The 20,521-nt window shown below is 40.9% G+C and overlaps 2 protein-coding genes across 4 annotated transcripts in view; both read left to right on the top strand.

Annotated features, from left to right (window-relative positions):
- Window positions 1-1,711: 1,711 nt before the first annotated feature.
- LOC308326748 (RAC-beta serine/threonine-protein kinase-like) lies at window positions 1,712-14,528 on the top strand. 2 transcript variants are annotated; one of them, XM_080779765.1, is made up of 14 exons: window positions 1,712-1,835; window positions 3,559-3,721; window positions 3,885-4,013; window positions 4,179-4,290; window positions 6,762-6,918; window positions 7,391-7,522; window positions 8,049-8,114; window positions 9,010-9,078; window positions 9,230-9,352; window positions 9,738-9,866; window positions 10,659-10,873; window positions 11,295-11,382; window positions 11,835-11,937; window positions 12,093-14,528. In XM_080779765.1, the coding sequence occupies exons 2-14, from the start codon at window positions 3,676-3,678 to the stop codon at window positions 12,170-12,172; spliced, it is 1,449 nt and encodes a 482-aa protein (XP_080635891.1). In that variant the 5' UTR covers window positions 1,712-1,835; window positions 3,559-3,675; the 3' UTR covers window positions 12,173-14,528. The 2 variants fall into 2 exon arrangements, with proteins under 2 accessions (XP_080635891.1, XP_080635892.1); XM_080779766.1 differs by lacking the exon at window positions 1,712-1,835 and adding an exon at window positions 1,886-2,068.
- A 4,406-nt stretch (window positions 14,529-18,934) lies between these two features.
- LOC308327172 (uncharacterized protein) overlaps window positions 18,935-20,521 on the top strand; it is a 3,973-nt gene continuing 2,386 nt past the window's right edge. The window contains exons 1-3 of one of the 2 annotated variants that reach the window (XM_080780387.1): window positions 18,935-19,294; window positions 19,576-19,754; window positions 20,374-20,521. The exon at window positions 20,374-20,521 is cut by the window's right edge and continues 31 nt beyond it. In XM_080780387.1, coding sequence (XP_080636513.1) covers window positions 19,251-19,294; window positions 19,576-19,754; window positions 20,374-20,521 — 371 coding nt within the window. In that variant the 5' untranslated portion in view covers window positions 18,935-19,250. Of the gene's footprint in view, window positions 19,295-19,575; window positions 19,755-19,930; window positions 20,057-20,373 lie in introns of those variants that run through there. The other variant, XM_080780388.1, reaches the window with a different exon arrangement.

The raw sequence follows: 20,521 nt of genomic DNA, 5'->3' as shown, positions 1-20,521 counted from the left end.
TCATTATGCTATGCTTATTTTAAGGGCGCTAGCCCCTCCTATGCATAGCTTTGTGTGTGTGTTTGTGGCACGGAATGTGATGATTTGATTGGCTAATGTATGATGATAAGAGCATCCCTCACTTCACATGTGTGATTTTATCCTTTATTTAATCAGGAGAGTCCCATTGTGATTGTTGAAATCACTTGTTCTACTACGTGCTGTGCAACAATATTGCACTTTTGTATTTGTATACTGCAAGAACAGAGGAACAAAATGGAAACTACTGTTTTAACGTTGATTTATTTGATCTGATTATTTTTCCTTCATAATTCCTTCATAAAAAACAATACAGTCACAAAAGGTAGTAGAACACCTGTCTGCCACTGGATATCAAAATTGAAAGGTCTTTCCTGACTGCAAATATGGGTGAATAGCACCAATGCCCACTCCCATATTCAATATGGGTGAATAGCAACAATGCCATATTCAATATGGGTGAATAGCACCAATGCCAGTCCCAGCACATAATATTGCCTAATTTATGCTCCATTGTATGCCAGCCTTTTCTTTTTGGCCGTTCCCTTCAGGGGTCACCACAGCGAATCATCTGCCTCCATCTCATCCTGTCCTCTGCCTCCTCTTCACTCACACCAACTAACTTCATGTCCTCTTTCACTACATCCATAAATCGTCTCAGTTCCAACCTCAGCATCCTATACCGATATACTCACTTCACTATCCCTCCCCATGAATGTTGTATTATCCTATGTACTGGACCCTCGTCTGGTTCTGACAGACCAGTCTTGTGTGTGTAGGCTGGGTGGCGTGTGACCCGGTTGAATCATTCCTTGGTCTGGCGGCGGACAGACGGACGGGCCCGGGAGAACAATAACATGACACCAGACAGTATCACGCTAAGACGTTCACAAAGTGTATTACCGGTACATACATACAGAACATATTGTGTATATGTCTCCACTCCAGGAGCTAACTGTAAAGTATGTTACAGTTCAGGCAGTACACAATACATATCTAGTACATTTCAAGTACATTGTATATTCACGTACAAGTACATTGTACTAGTACACAGCATAGGCATTATAGCCCTGAATGACCATACAGGTCTGTAACTCTGAGAGTTAAGGGTGTCCTTGCAAATAAAACATTTGAGAACCACTAATACTCCTAATATGCCATATAATAGTGTCATTCATAGTAGATAAGAAATTTGCCACGGACAAGACCAAATATTTGTCTGTGTACAGAGCTATATTGATGACCCCCTGGTGCCATACATGTACCGGTAATTGGTTGCTTTAGACCAGTGTTTCCCAAAGTGGGGCCCGGGGACCCCCAGGGGTTCTTGAGGGAGTTCCAGGGGGTCCCAAGATAAATGATAGTTAGGAACCAAATGGACCCTTAAGGGTCTGTAACTCTGAGAGTGTAGTGTACACTCTCTGAGTTAAATTAGCTTTCGTTTTACAATGAATAATGGGGTCCCAGAGATAGAAATGCCATTTTGAATGGGGGGGGGTGGGGCGTAGACTAATGCATGTCAAACTGGGGGTCCTTGAAATTAAACGAGTTGAGAATCACTGCTATAGAGCCATAACATTCTTCCCTTATGGGGGTCCTTGGCACTGCTTTAGACTAGAGTAGACCACCGCCTACAGGGGGCAGTGAGTCTCTTTTCCAAGTAGTCCCATACACCGTGTTGTAGAGTCCGTGAGAAGAAGACTACTCAGAGAGGAGAGATTCCATGGTGTTTTCCTTCTCGGGTGGATTGGATGGCCTGCTCTGGATTTATCCTGTCAAAACTGCCCTGAGAGACACAGAGACACCCGCAACGTGGGGTAAACACACACACACCGCAGCCTTAAAAACACCATTAAAACAGATTTACCGTACCTTTCTGTTCCGTGGTGGGACAGCGAGACTACACGAGAGAGAGAGAGAGAGAGAGAGAGAGAGAGGTACATGTCTGCGAGACACGTAAAGCTGCTACGGACTGGGAGAGGGAGCCTCGATTGGCTACTATAGCAATATAAGCTAGCAAGTTCAACAACCACCAGCATTATTCGTTAATGTAAGACAACCGTTTGTTTACTGTCACAAAGGCCTTTGTTCCGTGTTGATTTAAAGACCACAGAACGTCGTGCTGTTCTCAGTGCGTTGATATTGGTATAAAAGGGGATGAGATGAATTAGTTTATTCTGCGGATAGACTGTCATGTCAAAGTGTGTGTATAATATGTGTGATAATGTTAACTGCAGCTATTGTTGTCTTGTTGGGGCATTCAGGATAAAGTGGTGGAGTTTAATAAATGTAAACGTGTACCACGTTGCGGTTCAATTACTGCTGCTTTGTTGACTTTTCGTCCAGTCTAACGTTCGTGTGTTGTTTATTGTTACTTAAACGTTACTGCGGTGGAAGTATTGTATACTTTAAATTATGTTACTGTAGGTGTTTGTTAGCTCGATGCTAGCTGCTGTCAACTGCTGCTATGCTCGGTTGTTGTTGGCGTCCATGAGAAACAACCATACGTCATTTGTTCACTGGACAAAAATGACGTAATAGTGCTCTGTTTACCTGTACTGCTGCAAGTACAGAGTACATCCTGGGTGTTACTTTAACTCTGATATATATATGGTACGAGTTAAATTGGTTCTATTTGTACAGTCAGCCTGAGTTTTAAAAAATTACAAATTAACACTTGTTGTGACTCATCAACACGGCTAATCTAATTTAGTTTAAGGTTACTTTTTTTTTTGCTTAATATATTACTGGCTCTCGATTAAACGGAAATTATTTTCTAACTATCTTGTATAATGTATGTCATTGCACTGCACCATGTACCACACTTGAAGGTTTTTAACTCACATAAAGTATATGTCACAGTAACTGAAATGTAATCTCATGTCCTGGTGTGATTTTTGCCAACCAGATGACTGTTTCAACTAGGGCTGCTGCAGCTATTGATTATTTTCTATGCACATATTCTATTTTTCGATTGATCGAATAATGGAGGAGTGTGATATCTTCATATATATTTGAATGCATGCATACCGGTGTATATATCAATGAATCGATTAACCCCCAGCATTCTGTAGGAAAAACCACAGAAAATAGCAGATCGACAAGGTCACAACAAGCTTGTCGATGGGCTATTTTCTGCAGAGATATTAAATATAGGGGGAAAACAGAAGACACTAGTATAGAACCCTGGGCGACTCCGCTCAGGGTTTCGGTGCTCATTAATGTTCTATTATACAGTACTTTGACACACAACAATGTCATGTTACTGTACAATAGCCGATTTACAAGGCACAACCTGTCGCATCATCACGCCGAGTTGAGACCATAGTAGGGATATTTTAAATACTTTTACCTTTTTATTTGAAGTATTTTGCCTACAATGAAAATCGGGATTGATTAAATTAGCGATTATCTATTTATGTTTTCATAAATTATCGATTCAATCAATTAGTTCAATTAACTTGCTGCGCCCCTATTTCCAACATTAATACGGTGCTGCATGAAATTAAATCTCAGTTGGTTTTGCCTCTCAATCCACAGGTGCTGTTAGAAGAAGACACTGAATAAAAGCTGAACAGCAACAAGACAAAAAAACGACAAGATCCCCTTCCCCCATCCTCCTGTTCCTGACCCTCTCTGAAACAAACCCATTTCACCATGAATGAAGTCAGTGTAGTCAGAGAGGGCTGGCTCCACAAACGAGGTGAGATAATCTTTATTGAGGTTTTTGCTATGCTAAAAATGCTATGCATTAGTAGAAATGGAGTTGTAGCCGCGCTTGATTGGAGTTCATGGTTAAAATATTCACAGAGCAGGATATGATTACACAATGTAGACTTCTCAAAAATGCATTTTGTCTTGTCAAGGTGAGTACATCAAGACATGGAGACCGAGGTACTTCATCTTGAAGAGTGACGGGTCCTTCATTGGCTACAAGGAGAAGCCTGATCTAACCGACCAGAGCTTACCTCCACTCAACAACTTTTCAGTGGCAGGTCAGTCCCAAATCGTAAAACAGCTGCAGACAAATTGCACATTGCACATTGCTGCTTGCTCTGCACTATTATTGCTATCACTTTGACTTTTTTCACCCATACATTTCTAAAGCCAATGACCTTCTACCAACTAACTAAATGTTGATGTTCTTTGCATACAACTAGAATGCCAGTTAATGAAGACTGAACGCCCCCGTCCCAACACATTTGTCATTCGTTGCCTGCAGTGGACCACAGTTATTGAACGCACCTTCCATGTGGATAGCAACGACGAGAGGTGAGAACAGAGTTATGTCACCGGCACCGCTGTGTTCAACCCAATGAACCCTAGTGTTCCTCCTCTATTCTGGCCATGTCATAATTAGCTCGTTGCTAAATCCCACTCCAAAAAGCAATTGTCCAATGCCAATCCAAATAGTTTAGCAAATGTTGCTATGCAGGTCAAACTTTCGCCACCTCATAGCTGTCAATGTTATTTTGCATGGCTGTGTTGTTGAACATTTACACGTCTTAACGTCGGGAAAGTTACACGACTGACCAACCAGGTGATGGCAATAATACTATGATCATAGTCTTACAATGCAATATGAAAACTCCTGTCGGGCGGTCGTTAAAAGTTAATTTCTCCCTCTGTCATTTCCTCGTATTTCTAGTTTATTTAAATAATGTCATGAACATTTGCTCAGTGCATAGCCTACTGCAGGCCTGGTTGACTAGATTTAGAAGACATTTTGAAGGTTTTGCTTCTGAAATTATCCATTATTTATATGGCGAAATCCCGTCATTTAACATGCATCTCAATGGGTGAGAAGGACAGCTTTACCTGTCTCTTCGCTGCTAACGTGCCTATTGGACAAGGATGGGTTGGGGAGGGACTTAGTGAAGGGCTAATTGTAAACATTCAAGTTGAAAATAGCAGATCTACTAGCTCGAAACGAAATGCAACACGCTGCGAGCTTAATAAGTGATTTATTTGGTGTAGAGGGAAAGATTAGGAGACAGATCAGAGTAGTTAAGTAGAGCTACAGTACATCCCTGGATGACCCTAGTTCAAAGGAGGCCAAAATATGAGAACACCCAAGGGCCAACTAAATCTCCTACTTATCATAATGTACATTTGGACCATATTAAATATTAAAGTCACATACAAATGCATTGCACTTCAACCATTCCCCCCCCCCCCCCCCATCAATATCAAATATCAGTGGTCTTTTGTCAGGTGTGAAAAACACAAATAATGTAATATTACCAAATGTAATCAGATGTGCAATGTCTTTCTATCTGTTTAGCTACCAAGTGGTTTACATTGATGATACAGTAGTTAAGTAGAGCTACAGTGCATCTCTGTTTCTTTTGCATTACAATGACTCACTTTAACTAGAGTTCTCAAATCCTGATTTCAGTTCATTATCAAACTGGCTTGCAGAATGCGCTATCTCAATATTGTTTGGGGAATAACGGTCAAATGTTGAAACCAAATTTGAACTTGGGCCGCAAGTTAATGTTTTCTGTCATGGTGGCCATGGGAGTCCAACAGCATTTGTTGCACGACTCTCATTGAATGAAAATAGTATAGTTTTGTGCCGCTGTCACCTTGTCCCAAGACTCCCCACAGTGTGGATGTAAGTTTGACGGAATGAGGCTGTATGCAAAGTAGTGGAGTCTTAACTTATTTAGAGGGGGATGAAACTCCAGGCTGAGTTTATAGTTTGTTTTACAGTTCAGGTAAAAAAAATGATATATATTCGATATAACATCGTAAAAAAAAAACAACATAACAGGCTGCATAAGGCTGACCCTATAACACAGCATGTTGTAAGCAACACAAATGCAGCTAATTTTGAAAACTTGTGAAATGAGGCATTCTGCATAATGGGTTCTTTTATTTTTTTGTCAAATATGTTTTTATTGAACAGATAAATTATTACAAACATTATAATATGAAATATTTTTTTTTATGAAACAAAATGAAAGAAAAGATAAAGACAAAAAAGATAAAGAAATCCCTTAACCCTCCCACCCATACTGCTCAGTGACATTGCATACTATATAATAAGATGATAGAAATCTCGTGGAAAACATCTGAAATGAAAATGGCGTACAGTCAACCATATCAATGGTATCCTGTCTATTAATCGTTTCTACTCAGGTAATGGACAAGGGGCAGCCAAATCTTATCAAACTGTTTCTCCCTGTTTCTCAGGAAATACCTTATTCTCTCAAGATGAAGTGTACTAGTCATTTCATTTAACCAGTCCTTAAATGCAGGAGCCTCTTCCTTCTTCCAGTGTGTCAGAATTAGTTTTTTCGCTGTAATCAGACCATATGAGAAGAGTTGTTTCTGTGCTTTCGTCAACATAGGCATGGAGTCTGACAAACCGAGAATTATTAGTACAGGATCGGGGTCAATATGAATACTCAAAATATCAGAGAGCGTCTCAAATATCTTAATCCAATATCTTTGTATCCGAGGGCAAAGGGCGAAGCTATGAAGAAGATTTGCATCCATAATGGGTTCTTTTATGCCAATATTTTGTATTTTAGGGCCAAGTACACTTTGAATTCCAGACTTTTACCACCACTTCCTGAATCATATCACACTGAACAACACAGCTCCAGCTGTGTTGTTTACTAGCCTGCCATAAAAATAAAACAATCACCCCTACGAAAGCAGCCTAGGGTTTCATGCCCCTTTAAGGACTCGTACAGTAGGGGTTTAAGGGTGATCTGCGATGTTTTGTGCCACAGAGAGGAATGGATGCGAGCGATCCAGTCTGTGGCCAACGGCCTCAAGATGCGTGAGCAGGAGGACGAGGAAGGGGAACCCATGGATGTGTTTGGCTCGCCGAGTGAATCCAGCCTAGAGGAGATGGAGGTGGCCATGTCCAAGAGCCGGAACAAAGTGGTGAGAGGCCCTAGTATTATGCAGTGAGAAACATCATTATGTTTAGGAATGCAAATGATTTATGTATGAATAATTTCAGGAATGTAGCACTGTACTAAGCGCGTGATTGTATTTGCGAGCAGTGGGACATCCAAAATGCTGCCACACCAAAGGCATACAATATAATGTCCTCCAGTTGTTACATATGTCTGTACTACTGAGACAACAGTATTGTGTCCAAACAGAGTTCAACCTGAAGCATGATGGTAAAAAAACTTGATCGCCTTGCATCTTTGAGAGTTCAAGCGATAATAACAAGCAAAATGTATTAGAATTAGGGCTGGGCGAAGATTGAAACCAGAAAAAGACAACATTTATGTCATGTCATATGATATTATTCCATCCAAATCGCCCAGTCCTCGTTCAACTCCACAATTCAAGTTTGTCACAACATTGGTACGGTATTTTATTGCAGCCTTTTTCTGCTTTTCAGACAATGAGTGACTTTGAGTACCTGAAGCTGCTGGGTAAGGGGACGTTTGGGAAAGTCATCCTGGTCAAAGAGAGGTCCACTGGTGTACATTATGCCATGAAGATACTACGCAAAGAGGTCATCATAGCCAAGGTTAGATGGCACATTTAACCCATTTTTACTTGAGTTAAAAACATTCACTTTGAAAGAATATATATTCAAAGATTTGCGCCACATTTTTACGATTTTTCAAAAATAGCTAAATTATAACATAATGGTTAAAACACCAAAAGGGGTTCCCGCCCAGAATAGGTTAAGACCATATTATTAACCATGTGAACCTTATTCTGGGCATGTCATAATAACCATAAAAACATTCAGCAAAAATAGCAGATCTACAAGCTCAGAACGAGTTAACATTGCAACACGTTGTGAGCTTGTAGATTGGCTATGGTTTGTCAATGAGATTTAGTGCTTTTCAACAGGTTGTCCAGGGACCCCCATGTTTCCACGAGGCGGTTCTAGGGGGTCCTGAATTGGATAAAAATGAACATCGGAATTTTCCCCTAAAATAGGGATGCAAGGTTCCATATGCTTGCAATCAGCAATTACTACATGATTATTACAATCGATCGTGTGTGTGTGTGTGTGTGTGTGTGTGTGTGTGTGTGTGTTGCAGGATGAGGTGGCCCATACAGTTACAGAAAGTAGAGTGTTACAAAACACAAGACACCCTTTCCTCACGGTGAGTACAGCATACTTTCTTTATACCCTATACCAGTGGTAACCAATAATCCAATATTGTAAGCCATGATCTACCACTAAAATATGTTAAACAAATACACTTGTCAGTTGTCACGATTGCAATTTCTGACAGGATAAACACTGATTTATATTATGAATGCCTAAATACTAAGACAAACGTATTAGAAATATAAATATTTAGACAAAAATACAAAAACCATTCTTTCCCCCCTTTTTTTAATAAAACAAAATGCAAAGCACATGAAATAAATTGCATTGACAGATTTCTTCTCTTCAGTGCACAAATATTTAGTTTGATGAATATTCACAGATATTCTGCTCAAATGACATGACCGTATGATATGGTGACAGATACAATACTCTCAGGGTCAGCCCACCTTTAATGAGACTGCTGTTACTGCACATTATCTCCAAGACCCTTTTGAAATCTGGTTGATAGTTAGTGATTAGAGCCGGTGTGTGGTGGGCTTCAGTTGGACGGATGAATAAAACCATGAATAAAACAAACAGCCAAAACATTTCCGGGGTTCCGGACAACATCAACTGGCTCTCAGGACTCAATGAGTGGAGTCAGTGGGAAACGAACGCAGCTTCAGTTGGATTTTTACAGCAGCGGCGAAGATAGCAGGCAGCCGTTCGCTGTAGCGTTTAGGTAAACGGAACGAGCTATTCTGAATACACAATCTGTGTATTGTTGATGGGTGCCCGTCTGCCAGCCGCCCACTCTGCGATTGACTCATTCACTCATCACTAATTTAGTAACATTAGTAGCATTTTGGTTAGGTTGTAAAGAGCAGATGCATAAATTGATTTCTAAAACCAAACTAAGATTTAAAACATATTAATAATAACTCCCAATAATTCCTGTTTTCCAGACACTGAAATATGCTTTCCAAACCCATGATCGGCTGTGCTTTGTAATGGAATATGCCAATGGAGGCGAGGTGGGTGTGCACACACACACACACATACACACACACACACACAAACGCGCACAAACACAGATGTCGCACCGACCACGCTACAATTTCAAATGACATAAGCGGTTTGGCATGCACATGTTGTTATTCTTCCTCGCTGCCTGCCCTCCTTTAGCTCTTCTTCCACCTGTCACGGGAACGGGTGTTCACGGAGGACAGAGCACGATTCTACGGTGCTGAGATTGTGTCAGCGCTGGAGTACCTCCATTCACGTGATGTCGTTTACAGGGATCTGAAGGTGAGATGTTCTTTTAGGTGAGATGTTCTTTTAGTCATTGTTCTTTTAGCTGTGATGTGCAGTACAGACTTGGGGTTTACAGTGGTTCCCAAACTGAGGGTCAGGACCCCAGGAGTGTCCAAATAATTCTGGGGGTCCCCAGATGATTAGCTCAATGTGCAACATTGTTTTCTCACTCAACAGTAACCAAACCATACAGTTCATGTGTAAACTATAGTATACAGGGTGTCCGCACATTTCTAAAGTTACAATTGAATTACTTTAGGAAAAAACACAAAAACAATAAGTGACCAAAGTGACTTCTTGGTCCCTTAATGAAGTAAATTATTCCCATAGTGGATAAATGACACCCACCCCGTTATTTAAATTGGTATTCTGTTTACAGCTGGAGAATCTGATGCTGGACAAAGACGGTCACATCAAAATAACTGATTTTGGCCTTTGTAAGGAGGGTATTACTCCTGATGCTACCATGAAGACCTTCTGTGGAACTCCTGAGTACCTAGCACCTGAGGTAAGGCACTGATGCTAACTAAGACAATGGAAATGGCATGTGTTGTGACTACATGCTCCTTACTCCCCCGCCTTCACATTATTAATCACGTGGATCTTGGAAGCCACATGAACGGTGTGGCTCCAATGTGGATCTCGGACTTCATGTGGCCAGCGTTTGATGTCTCTCGTCCATGACATATACCGTACATTATCTAGGACGTAACTCCACATTTGTGTCAGGTTTCAACCCAAACAGTGCCTTATTGACTTATAATATCAGTTTTCTAGAATGAAAGTGAAATATTTGAAAAACTAATGTGTGGGGGACTGAGGTACTAACTTAGGTAGATCACTCTGGCAGTGTGCACAAGACATTTGTCCAGCGGTCCATGAGATTAGCAATGGACAGTGGACACACAGACTCTTAAAACACATTGACTGCCATGGACAGAGATCTCCGTCTTTTCAAAAACATGGACAGATTAAAGGAGGTATTTTATTGATTTTCTACATTTTGTAGCGCTCCAATTCCATTTCATTACAGGTCAAAAATGCCTGACTGTCTATCTACGGCGCTATCGTTATTAACTCTAATGACCATCAAACCTTTCTAAATCACTTCACAAGTTTATGAGGTGGTTTTTTTTGAGGGGTGCTAGCCCATCCTATGCCCAGCTTTGTGTGTCTTTGTGTACCACGGAATGTGATGATGTGATTCGCTGAGCACGAAATGTGATTATGTATGATGATAAGAGCGCTCCTCACTTCACACAAGTGTGATTTTTTTTTAAAAATACCCTTCATTTCCTAGGTCCTAGAGGACAATGACTATGGCCGGGCAGTGGACTGGTGGGGTCTGGGTGTGGTCATGTATGAGATGATGTGTGGCCGGCTGCCCTTCTACAATCAGGACCATGAACGCCTGTTTGAGCTCATCCTCATGGAAGAGATCCGCTTTCCTAGGAATTTAGCCCCTGAGGCCAAGGCCCTGCTGGCTGGCCTACTCAAGAAGGACCCCAAACAGAGGTACCATTCCCTGGCTGGCTGTGTGTGTCAGGGTTATTATCTTTAACTAAAACAAATGAAAACCAGAATTAAAAAAATATAATGAAAATAAAAGCGAGGCTTTACAAAAAATACTGACAACTACCGGTAAATTGTGTTTACAAAATCATTGAGAAAATGTCCTTTTGTCTTAGTCTGTCGGTATCTAAGCTCACTTTTCTGAGCTTTTGGAATCGGACTACCTACCCCTTATTATAATAAACTCAAAAGGTATTTTCACAAAACAACAACTAGCTAAACTGCCTTTAAAAATGAATTAAAATTGAAATTACGTAAAAGCAAAATAAAAACAAATGAAATTTCTAAACTGTATAACCTTGGTCTGCAGTTTGTTCTGGGATCATATATTTTTGCCTTGACGTCAATATGCTTCCATTGACAGGTTAGGAGGAAGCGCTAACGATGCCAAAGAAGTAATGGCCCACAAATTCTTCACCACCATCAACTGGCAAGACGTGGTGGAGAGGAAGGTAGGAACTAAAGCTGAAAGAATGCAAAGATTTGAAGTTTATTTCTAGACATAAGGAGAGTGTGGATCAAATCACATTTTGTAATCTACATTACAGCTAGCTATTTGAATTACCTGTGGGTTACTATGATTTGCTATTGTCCCATTCCCTTTGTGTCATCCATGCAAAAGGCTGTTTTTCAATCACCCGTACATAAAAACAGGCAAATACGGAACGTTTTTATTCAACTTTGGCATTGATTTTTAATACGTTTATGTAAAATGTTCTATTTGAAAATTCAATTTAAATGCTACTCACTAAAAGCAGCACCAATATTGCACTGCACTTTAGTACTAGCAGTCTTTGGCTCAGATTGTTATGAGTCCTAGAGGTTAAATCTGCAACTGATTATATGTATCGGTGTACACTCATACTAAGTAACTATACTCGCTCATTGCTCCATCCCACCTCAGCTTACCCCGCCCTTCAAGCCGCAAGTGACATCAGAGACAGACACCCGGTACTTTGATGACGAGTTCACAGCACAGACCATCACACTCACACCTCCAGATAAGTGTAAGTATTATTGGGTGTGTTGGGGGGGGGGGGGGGGTTAACATTTTATTTGTGGGATAAACTGTTCTCAACCCAGGTTAGGTTGATTTACAATCAGTTCTAACAGTTTGCGCACACTGACATTTCCTGTTTTTGTTTGTTTGTTTGTTTTACAGATGACAGTCTGGATTGTGAGGACCCCAGCCAGCAATCACATTTCCCCCAATTCTCCTATTCAGCTAGCATAAGAGAGTGATACTATCTCAACCACACGCTCATACACACACATACAACCTAAAACACACACTTAGGACATGGACACAGACAGCTCCTGTGGCCATACCTAAGCAGCTTTTCAGTGACCAGTATTGCCATACAAGATACTGGAGTTTTGGTCCTGGCAAGATATAACCCCTGATTTATATTTGGTTGCGCGCAGTGTCGCACACCGAGAATAGACGATCTACAAACTCACAACTTGTCACAGCGTGACGCGCCGTTAGCTTGTGGATCTGCTGTTTTCGGTGTGTGACACCGACGCATATAAATCAGGCTTAAGTGCCTAGACCTGGTGGCCATATTGTTCTGTATGAACCCCCTTATCCACACTACGGACAAAGCCTGGCTGCATTGGCTGTACTGTAACAAACTGGACTTCAGAACCTCATATTGTCCTCAGCACAAATCACCATTATCAGGACTTAGCCTAGTACCTTCAGATGGCTTATAGATACCTGCTGCTGCTTCTTTGGACTATACCCCCCCTCCCCCCACTCTAAAGCAACTGTCTCATTTTGTTATGGTCTTATAAAAAGCCATACAGTTTCTCTATGACTTTTCCAAGTGCTCTTCTCGGGAACTAACTGTCACCAGTGGTGGTGACAGACTAGTCTTTAAATGAGGGAGGATGAAGTGTGGCAAGTTATCCGCTATGTTTTTCTTCTACATTTTGTGTTTCTCAAGAAAACAAGGGGCATAGAATGCTAACCGAATGTCATAATTTTAGTCACGGCGTGTGTGAGAGGATGAGGTTTTGTGTGTGGGTTGTACACATGTTTAGATGACGCTTGCCCACTATGCCTCAGCAACAACATGAATTTATGAATTGGTTAGCATGGCAAAATACAAATGTCATGGAATTCTATCGCAAAGCAAAAAAATGTGCAGTGATGGAGAGAGAAATCCTTTTTAAAATGTATGCAATGAAAAAAAAAGTGTAATTAGTTTGCTCTTGTCTCGGAATGTGATCTCTGTTAATAAATCTATGTCAAGTGCTACACAGCAATGAATGGGAACTGGGAATAGCTAAATGCACAAGGTGTATATGTTTTTTTTTAAATGTTTTTTAATTCTAACATTTTATTTTTTAATCAGTGAACGAAACACCAGCCATGTGATGTTAAAGAGGGTCAAAGAGCACTTAAAAGTTACTTAATGAAAGCAGACCTCGTTATTCTCAAATGGACCATGTGCATAGTGTACAGTAGCTGACAGCTTCCTGGTTTAATGTCCTAATCTTTTCTCATACCTGTACTAGGTGTCCAGTTGCCTGCAGGTGCACTGGAATGTTGGGAATTGCTAAAAAAACAACTGGACCCTATACATTTTCACTACATTCAGAATACCAGTTCATATTTTCAGTTTCATTCTTCAGAGAGTGCACTGACTCGGTCTGATCATATTTCTCTTTACATGGTTTACAGTCTTGCCAGAATATTTTAAGAAGATTCCTGCCATCTAAAATAACGAAATAGTGTTCAGATGACAACTCCCTATTAACGTCTAATTTGCTAGTCTTAATAAATAAATAAATTTGACATTTTGTCAAATTGTGACACATTATCATACTGTCTGTACCTACCCTTTGACTGTGTGTGCAGATCCTTCCAATGTTGTTCCAAAGGAACCAAAGTGCTGTTTTCTTACTTTTCTTTGTGCCCAACTTTGACTTTGCATTGAATCAGAAATGCTCTTGCTGGATTGTGTGTGGGAAGGCGCTGGAGAAAGGACAAATGAATCATCTTATCCGAGGCTGACTTATACTTTGTGAACACGGTCCATTGTGAGCTTGTGTTTCTGTGCAATTGTGACTTGCAAGGATGTTTTGTTTGTTTGTGTGTGTGTGTGCGTGTGTTTTATTTTCAGTTCTCTCATTCGTCTATAAAAACCGGCCACACAAGTGGAACATCATTGATGAATGACTGCGGTGCACCATTTCAGTTTCAATAATGGGTTGTATGATTAAAGATGAGGATGCACCCACCATTGAATCTGGCACTAGGCTGTTGACTGGCTAGTGATATAATAAGGGCAGGTACAGAACATCCAGTTAAACCTCCTTTACACTCATCAAGCCATCTGCTCCATGCTGTTTTGAAATGATTTCTGGGTTTTTTTTGGTATGTTTTTTGTTTTCATTTTCCAAATTGCTGTTTCCCCTGTGTTCCTTTACCCTTAAACTCAATACATAGTCTGAAATTAAGGAAATTCATAATGGTTGAAAGAAATGTATGTTTTTCAATTGCATTATGCTATTCAAACAATTCATTTCTATTTGTCTATGAATGTAATTCTGGAAGACAATGAATGAATACACATTTTTATCTCTGTAATTGTCTTAATTGCAAGTCTGTCTTCACAATTGTATGCATACAAATATGCACATTTTCCCTATAATTTTATGTTTTTTGGGATACAAATTATATAGGCCTAGGTTGGAACCATCAACCCCTTTTAACATTGTATTTGAGTAATGCATTGCAGACCATAAATGTCAGTGTCACACCGATATTGAAATGACCACAGTGGAGAAATTTGTCAAAAAGCAAATAATTAAAAATCTTATCAATTTTATTCACATTATCTTGCATCCAAATAACCTCAGGCAAGGGAATACAATACATTGTGACCCTGCAGGGATAATTGTGTAATAGAGGATATGCATGCATCAAGTGATTGGCAGATCGAGTGGCGTGAGTGACAAAGTCAATTTAAGGTTGTTTAAAGTTATTTAATGCAATCAGATAGGACTTTTCTGTTTGGATGTATAGCTATCAAGGCCAGAAAGTAGTTTTTTGCCACTCAGTAGGTGTTGACAGTTTATACTAGACTACCAGTAGGCTACAGGAACAGTTTATACTAGACTACCAGTAGGCTACAGGAACAGTTTATACTAGACTACCAGTAGGCTACAGGAACAGTTTTGTGTAGTTTTTTGGAGAACAGCCGGGAAGAAGAAGAAGCATTTAAATTGCATTGTAGACTATAGTAGACGCTCCAGGCGAATACAATAGGCTTTTTTGATTGATTGATTGACTGATTGATTGATTGATTTATTAACAGTTTGCAGAATTACAGTAGGCTACATTTCAAGTAGGCCTACAACTCAATACAGTCGTCTTCTTAGTTGTTTAGCAGGAGCACGACGCTGCAGGAGTAACCAAGAAATTCGGATGCATTACATAAGGGATAAGGCAATGGCAATGAATCATCTGTAGGCTACTCTTCACGAAGCCACTGCGTGCGGTGCGGCGCGGACATGACGTCCTGAAGAGTAGACGCACGGCCACTAGCCGGCCTCATCTATGGCCTGGGCCTCATGCGTGAATGCTGGTGAAAACGTGCTCTGTTGACGGGAACGACCCCGCCTCTGTTCCCTCCCTTCTCACATCATTCATGTCACATGTCACTATGAGTGTTGCCATCATGTCCACTGAGACATGGCAATAAATAACAATAATAATAATAAAGACTTGGCAATAAGAGACTTTGGGCTTCATTTTCTGTAAAGTTGCTTGTTGGTGTTTTTCTTTTTTGGGGAGGTTTGTTTTTGTAGTTGGGCTTGTGTCCAAAAGTTTGAATGATTTATTTTTTTAATTGGTTCTCAAATATTTTCATGTCATGGACCCCCAAATAAGGCTATGGCTATTTGTTTGTAACTAACATAACAAGGGAGGGAGCCCCATATCATATTTGTTTTGTTAGAATGTTTAAAACAATCTTCCAAATATTCCGTATTGTGTTTCGAAATAGAAGACAGATTTAGGCTACAAGCTAACGCAATGCGCTGTGAGCTTGCAGATTGTCTATTTTCAAATAGTGTGGCTTAAAGCAGTGATTCCCAACCTGTGTGCAAATTTGCCATGAAAATGCTTCAATCTGGTGCACTTTGTGGGGGGGCACATGTGGCCAGTAGCCCATGTAAGGGATAGGGGATACATGAAAAAAAAAAATCTTCTCCCTGTGACGAGGCCCCTCAGTGGTTGAGGCCCTAGGCGACCGCCTAGTTCGCCTATGCCTAGAACCGGCCCTTTTATAGATTTGTATTATTGTGAGAAGTGAAAACAATGGCTTCCATTTTAACATTGCAACTTTTCAGGAATAGAAAGCCTGCAGTTTCTATTAGCTTAGATTCCCCATCGATAATGTCACTGGAAGACGGGTTTCTGAACTGCCCATAGCCCTCAGGCTCCAGACAGAGTAGAAATAAATGGTGCCATTTTATCATGAACAGGTTGAAAAGTGGTGAAGTGGTCCTTTTAGTGCTCATGAGTCATGGCCTAATAATAGTTGCTTCTTTTGGGCTTATATGACCTTCAAGCTTGTAGATCTACTATTATGCTATGCAATGTGCATTCAATTGTTGTATTTATTTATTTCGTATTCATTTAATTTATTATTTCATCTAAGCAGTCAGTGACTCAGTTTGCGCAGACCAGATGAGCACTTCTGTTGCCCTCCCTGCATGATTGGCTTCAACTCTGACAACTGTGTGTATTTGTTGTTCCTCCCTCCACCCTCACTCACTCACGTGGACTCTACAGTGTTTCCGCCCACACACGTGTTTTCACACGGTATTGGCCAGGGCACCGCCGTCTGTGATGACTACGTCAATGCCGATATTCTATTTAAATAAGGGGGCGTGCCCACTCCTAATAGCCACCATGGATGTTTTATAGCACATCAAATGGGGGGAAAAGTGCTTTCAAGGGCACACAGGTACCTCGATCCTCATCAACAGCGTTACTATACCCTCTCAAGGAGTCACCGACTATCACTTAGTCCTGAGTTAACCCATATGTCGTTATTCTCTTCTTGTAGGGAAATAGAGTGTAATCGTTTGCTTCATGATGAATATGCATGGCACCCTTACCAAAACCTAAATAGCCTACTTCGTATAGGCTTGGCAGTGAGTCGCCTCCTGGATGCGAATATGTTATGGATGTGCCCAAATCTAAAAGAGCAAGGATAAAGCACATTCGTGGAATATAGCTGTGAGTATAAAGCACTTTCACTTGCAGATACATGTCACTTAAGTTTTGTACACTGCCTACAGCTGTGTGTGTGTGTGTGTGTGTGTGTGTGTGTGTGTGTGTGTGTGTGTGTGCGCGTGTGTGTGTGTGTGTGTGCGCGCGCGCAGCGTGTGTGTGTGTGTGTGTGTGTGTGTGTGTGAGAGAGAACCTGTCACGTTGTAGCCTTGGAATAATTTAAGACTATCATTTGCTCGATTTTGACGTTTGCATATATCCGAAAGTAAAAGTCAGACTCAATAAAAATTAAAATACATCTAGCTGGGTCCAAAGCAAATGTACATGCAAATAAATATGGGTGGAAATGAAATGGTAACTTTGTCCAAGCTTTACTGAAGTTATAGCCTCTCATCAGTCACTTTTCTGTAACCACAAAATATATTCTTGTTTTATTATTCATTTTATGATTTAGTATCAGTATCATATAGGCTACCATGCATTCTAAAACAGTGGTTCTCAAAGTGACCCAGGGGGTCCTTGAGGAGTTGCAGCCTGTACAAATGGAGCTTGGTGGTACACTAGTATCAGTCTTATCAGAGTTAAATTAAAGGTAGGTGAAGTGATTCATATTCATGTTTTCATATGGCTCTATACTGTGATAGTAATCATTGCTATAGTGTTTGTTCAGTATACAGCAGACTTTCAGCCTCTCCAGCTCTTTAATGAACAGAAATTTACATTTTCACTTTCAGGTGGGTTGCCAATTTCAGCCAATCAGGAGAGAGCTTCAATTATATAGTGTTCCATTTCCATTTGTCTGCTCGTTTCTTTGCATCATCATCGCTTCAAATTTCACTTGTTTTTCCTGTGTTCTCTCTCCTGATTGGTCCTGATCTGAAAATGCATTCTCTGTTTTTGAGTGGTGGAACCACTCCAAGGAACAGCAATGTCCGTGTGTCCGTGTTCACCTATGTGTCGTTCACCTATGTGACGTTAATGAGCACCAGTATGTACCAGTAGGGGCCAATAGGGGCGCTGTAGTACTGCACTGTTGCCTGCTAATGAGAGAGGGGGGGGGGGGGGGAGAGGGGATTTGCACCACTCGGTTCACACAGGTGTGATTTTTTACTAAAGAGCTGGAGAGACAGGGAGACCCATGGTGTTGAACAAACACTATAGCAATGATTACGATCACAATATAGAGTTATTTAACACTTATTTTAAAGACAAGCCACTTGCCTTACCTTTATCACTGAGTATTTTACAGTGTAGACTTGGGACCCCCAGAGGTAAACATCATATCAAACTCAGGGTCCTTTATTGAGAACCACTGTTCTAAAGACATGTACGGTACAGTTAATTTTGAGCTGCCGGGGCTGTTATTTCCATGGACCGGCATCAGGAGCAGACGATTACATAATAGGCAGGGGGTGGGAAGCAACAGTCATCTTCCCACAGACAGATGATTTGATCAGGTTACTGCTGCCTCATCCGCATGCATGTGCACATTCTGCTGTTTACACAGTCAGTCTGCACTATTGGACCACATACGCAGCAAAAAGCCAACACTACACAAACAACCGTGAATCACAGGTTACTTGGATTTACGTGCAAGACTACATTTATGCTGGGATGTTTCTTTTGCAGATTATTATACAAATATTATACAAACACTGAACTGTTAACAAAAGCAGTTACATTGTGAATGTGATACAGTAAAACTCATGGTTATATGTTGTGGTTGTTTTACCGGTATGTGTTATGTGACTTTCTTGTAGGACGCACTTCGACAATGAGTTTTTATAAAGGACCACATCCTTCTCCAGCAGAGCATCCCTGTCTCTCATATAGACTCTATCAGGCTGTGCTGGGGAAGGATCCACTGTTCCTCTATAATGTATAGAGGAACAATGCATTCTGTCTGTGATGGTGGACATATCTGCATGTGCTTCTCTGACGTTTCCATTAGGTGAGGAGGAGGTGAGGAGGACTGCTTCAAAACAGTATACCTACTGCTCCAAGACAGTACCTACTGCTCCAAGACAGTACCTACTTGAACTTGAAAGGGCCATTCAGGAGTAGAAGATGCTTCATGCCCAGAAGAACGTCTCACATCAGGGAGAGGCGAGGTATGCTATATCTGTAGCGTCATTATCTGTGTATTTGTGCTAATGTTTACTTTACACATCTGTGTTGCACGTAGTGCATGTACTACATTTAAGATAAATGTTCCACAGTCATACTGCTTTTAATTGTATCTAAAATTGTGATATCCTGGAAGATAGATAGGGATGAATGATCATTATTCAATCAATTATTACTATTATTATTATTATTATTATTATTATTGTTATTGTTATTGTTATTAATTTTATTTTTAAAATACATTGGCTTCTCTCTTATTTCAAAGGTTTGTAAGCATGTTTGGGGAGCATGTTGCCCGCTGCACCTCAAAGAATGCTAAGGATAAGAGTAACAGTGCCACTCTCCGAGCATCTCAGGGTGCCACTCACAGGGACCTGTTGGGTATGGAGAACATGAGTAGTAGGAGGTCGTACTGGGACTCAGAGAAGGACTCCGGATACTCAGGTGAACAAAGGGTCCCTTTGATGTATAGAAATACATTTAAAATGGGGGCATGGTGGCGCAGTCGGTAGAGCTGTCACCTCACAGCCAGAAGGTCCTGGGTTCTATTCTTGCTGAGGGCGTGTTCTCTCCTCTGCGTCATCAGTGCCCATACCCTAGGTGGGGTTGTCAAAAGGGCCTCTGTGTGGCGTCACAAAAACATGCAGTAATCCTGGTCTCTAAACTGATGGAGGGGAAAGGAACCGGTTGGAATAACGTGTTCCTTCCACATGCTACGTACAACCGGGTAAACTCCCCCTTCTCAGGTGAAAAAAGAAGCGGCTTGGACTCCTCATGCATTGAAGGAAGCATGAGGTCAGTCCGTTGCTCTCCCCAGCTTGTCAGAGAGAGTGTAGAGCCAAGGTTACATTGATTACTATGATTAGACAATTGCCACTGGGTGTAGAAAATGTGTTACAAAAATCATGGGATTAAAAAAAAAACATTGAACATCATATTTTTACAAAATGCATGCCCCAGAATAGGGATAGTACCATTTTTACAGCTCTTAATCATGCATTGCTTCTTTCTATTCCACTTCCATTCTAATCTTCCTTTTTATTCCCCCTCCGCCAAAATGCAGAGGCTGGTTCTGACTCACTGCAGAATGATACAGACGAACAGTTCAGTAGCGTGAGCGGCCATCAGAGAGAAAGCAACAGCGTCTGGAACAAGAACAGCAGCGATGCTCCTGGCTGCAGCATGCTCCCTTATGAGGAGCTCAGTCCCAT

The sequence above is a fragment of the Protomyctophum bolini genome (assembly GCF_963924005.1).
Source record: "Protomyctophum bolini genome assembly, chromosome: 13".
Taxonomy (NCBI): Eukaryota; Metazoa; Chordata; class Actinopteri; order Myctophiformes; family Myctophidae; genus Protomyctophum; species Protomyctophum bolini.
This window is presented reverse-complemented; position numbering and strand designations above follow the sequence as displayed.

What these genes read in the sequence shown, in the direction of transcription:
- LOC308326748 (XM_080779765.1), top strand. Translation starts at nt 3,676, where the DNA reads ATGAATGAAGTCAGTGTAGTCAGAGAGGGCTGGCTCCACAAACGAG. An exon ending in AATATGCCAATGGAGGCGAG is followed by an intron (nt 9,079 to 9,229) that starts GTGGGTGTGCAC and finishes GCCCTCCTTTAG; the next exon opens with CTCTTCTTCCACCTGTCACG. An exon ending in ACTCACACCTCCAGATAAGT is followed by an intron (nt 11,938 to 12,092) that starts GTAAGTATTATT and finishes TTTGTTTTACAG; the next exon opens with ATGACAGTCTGGATTGTGAG.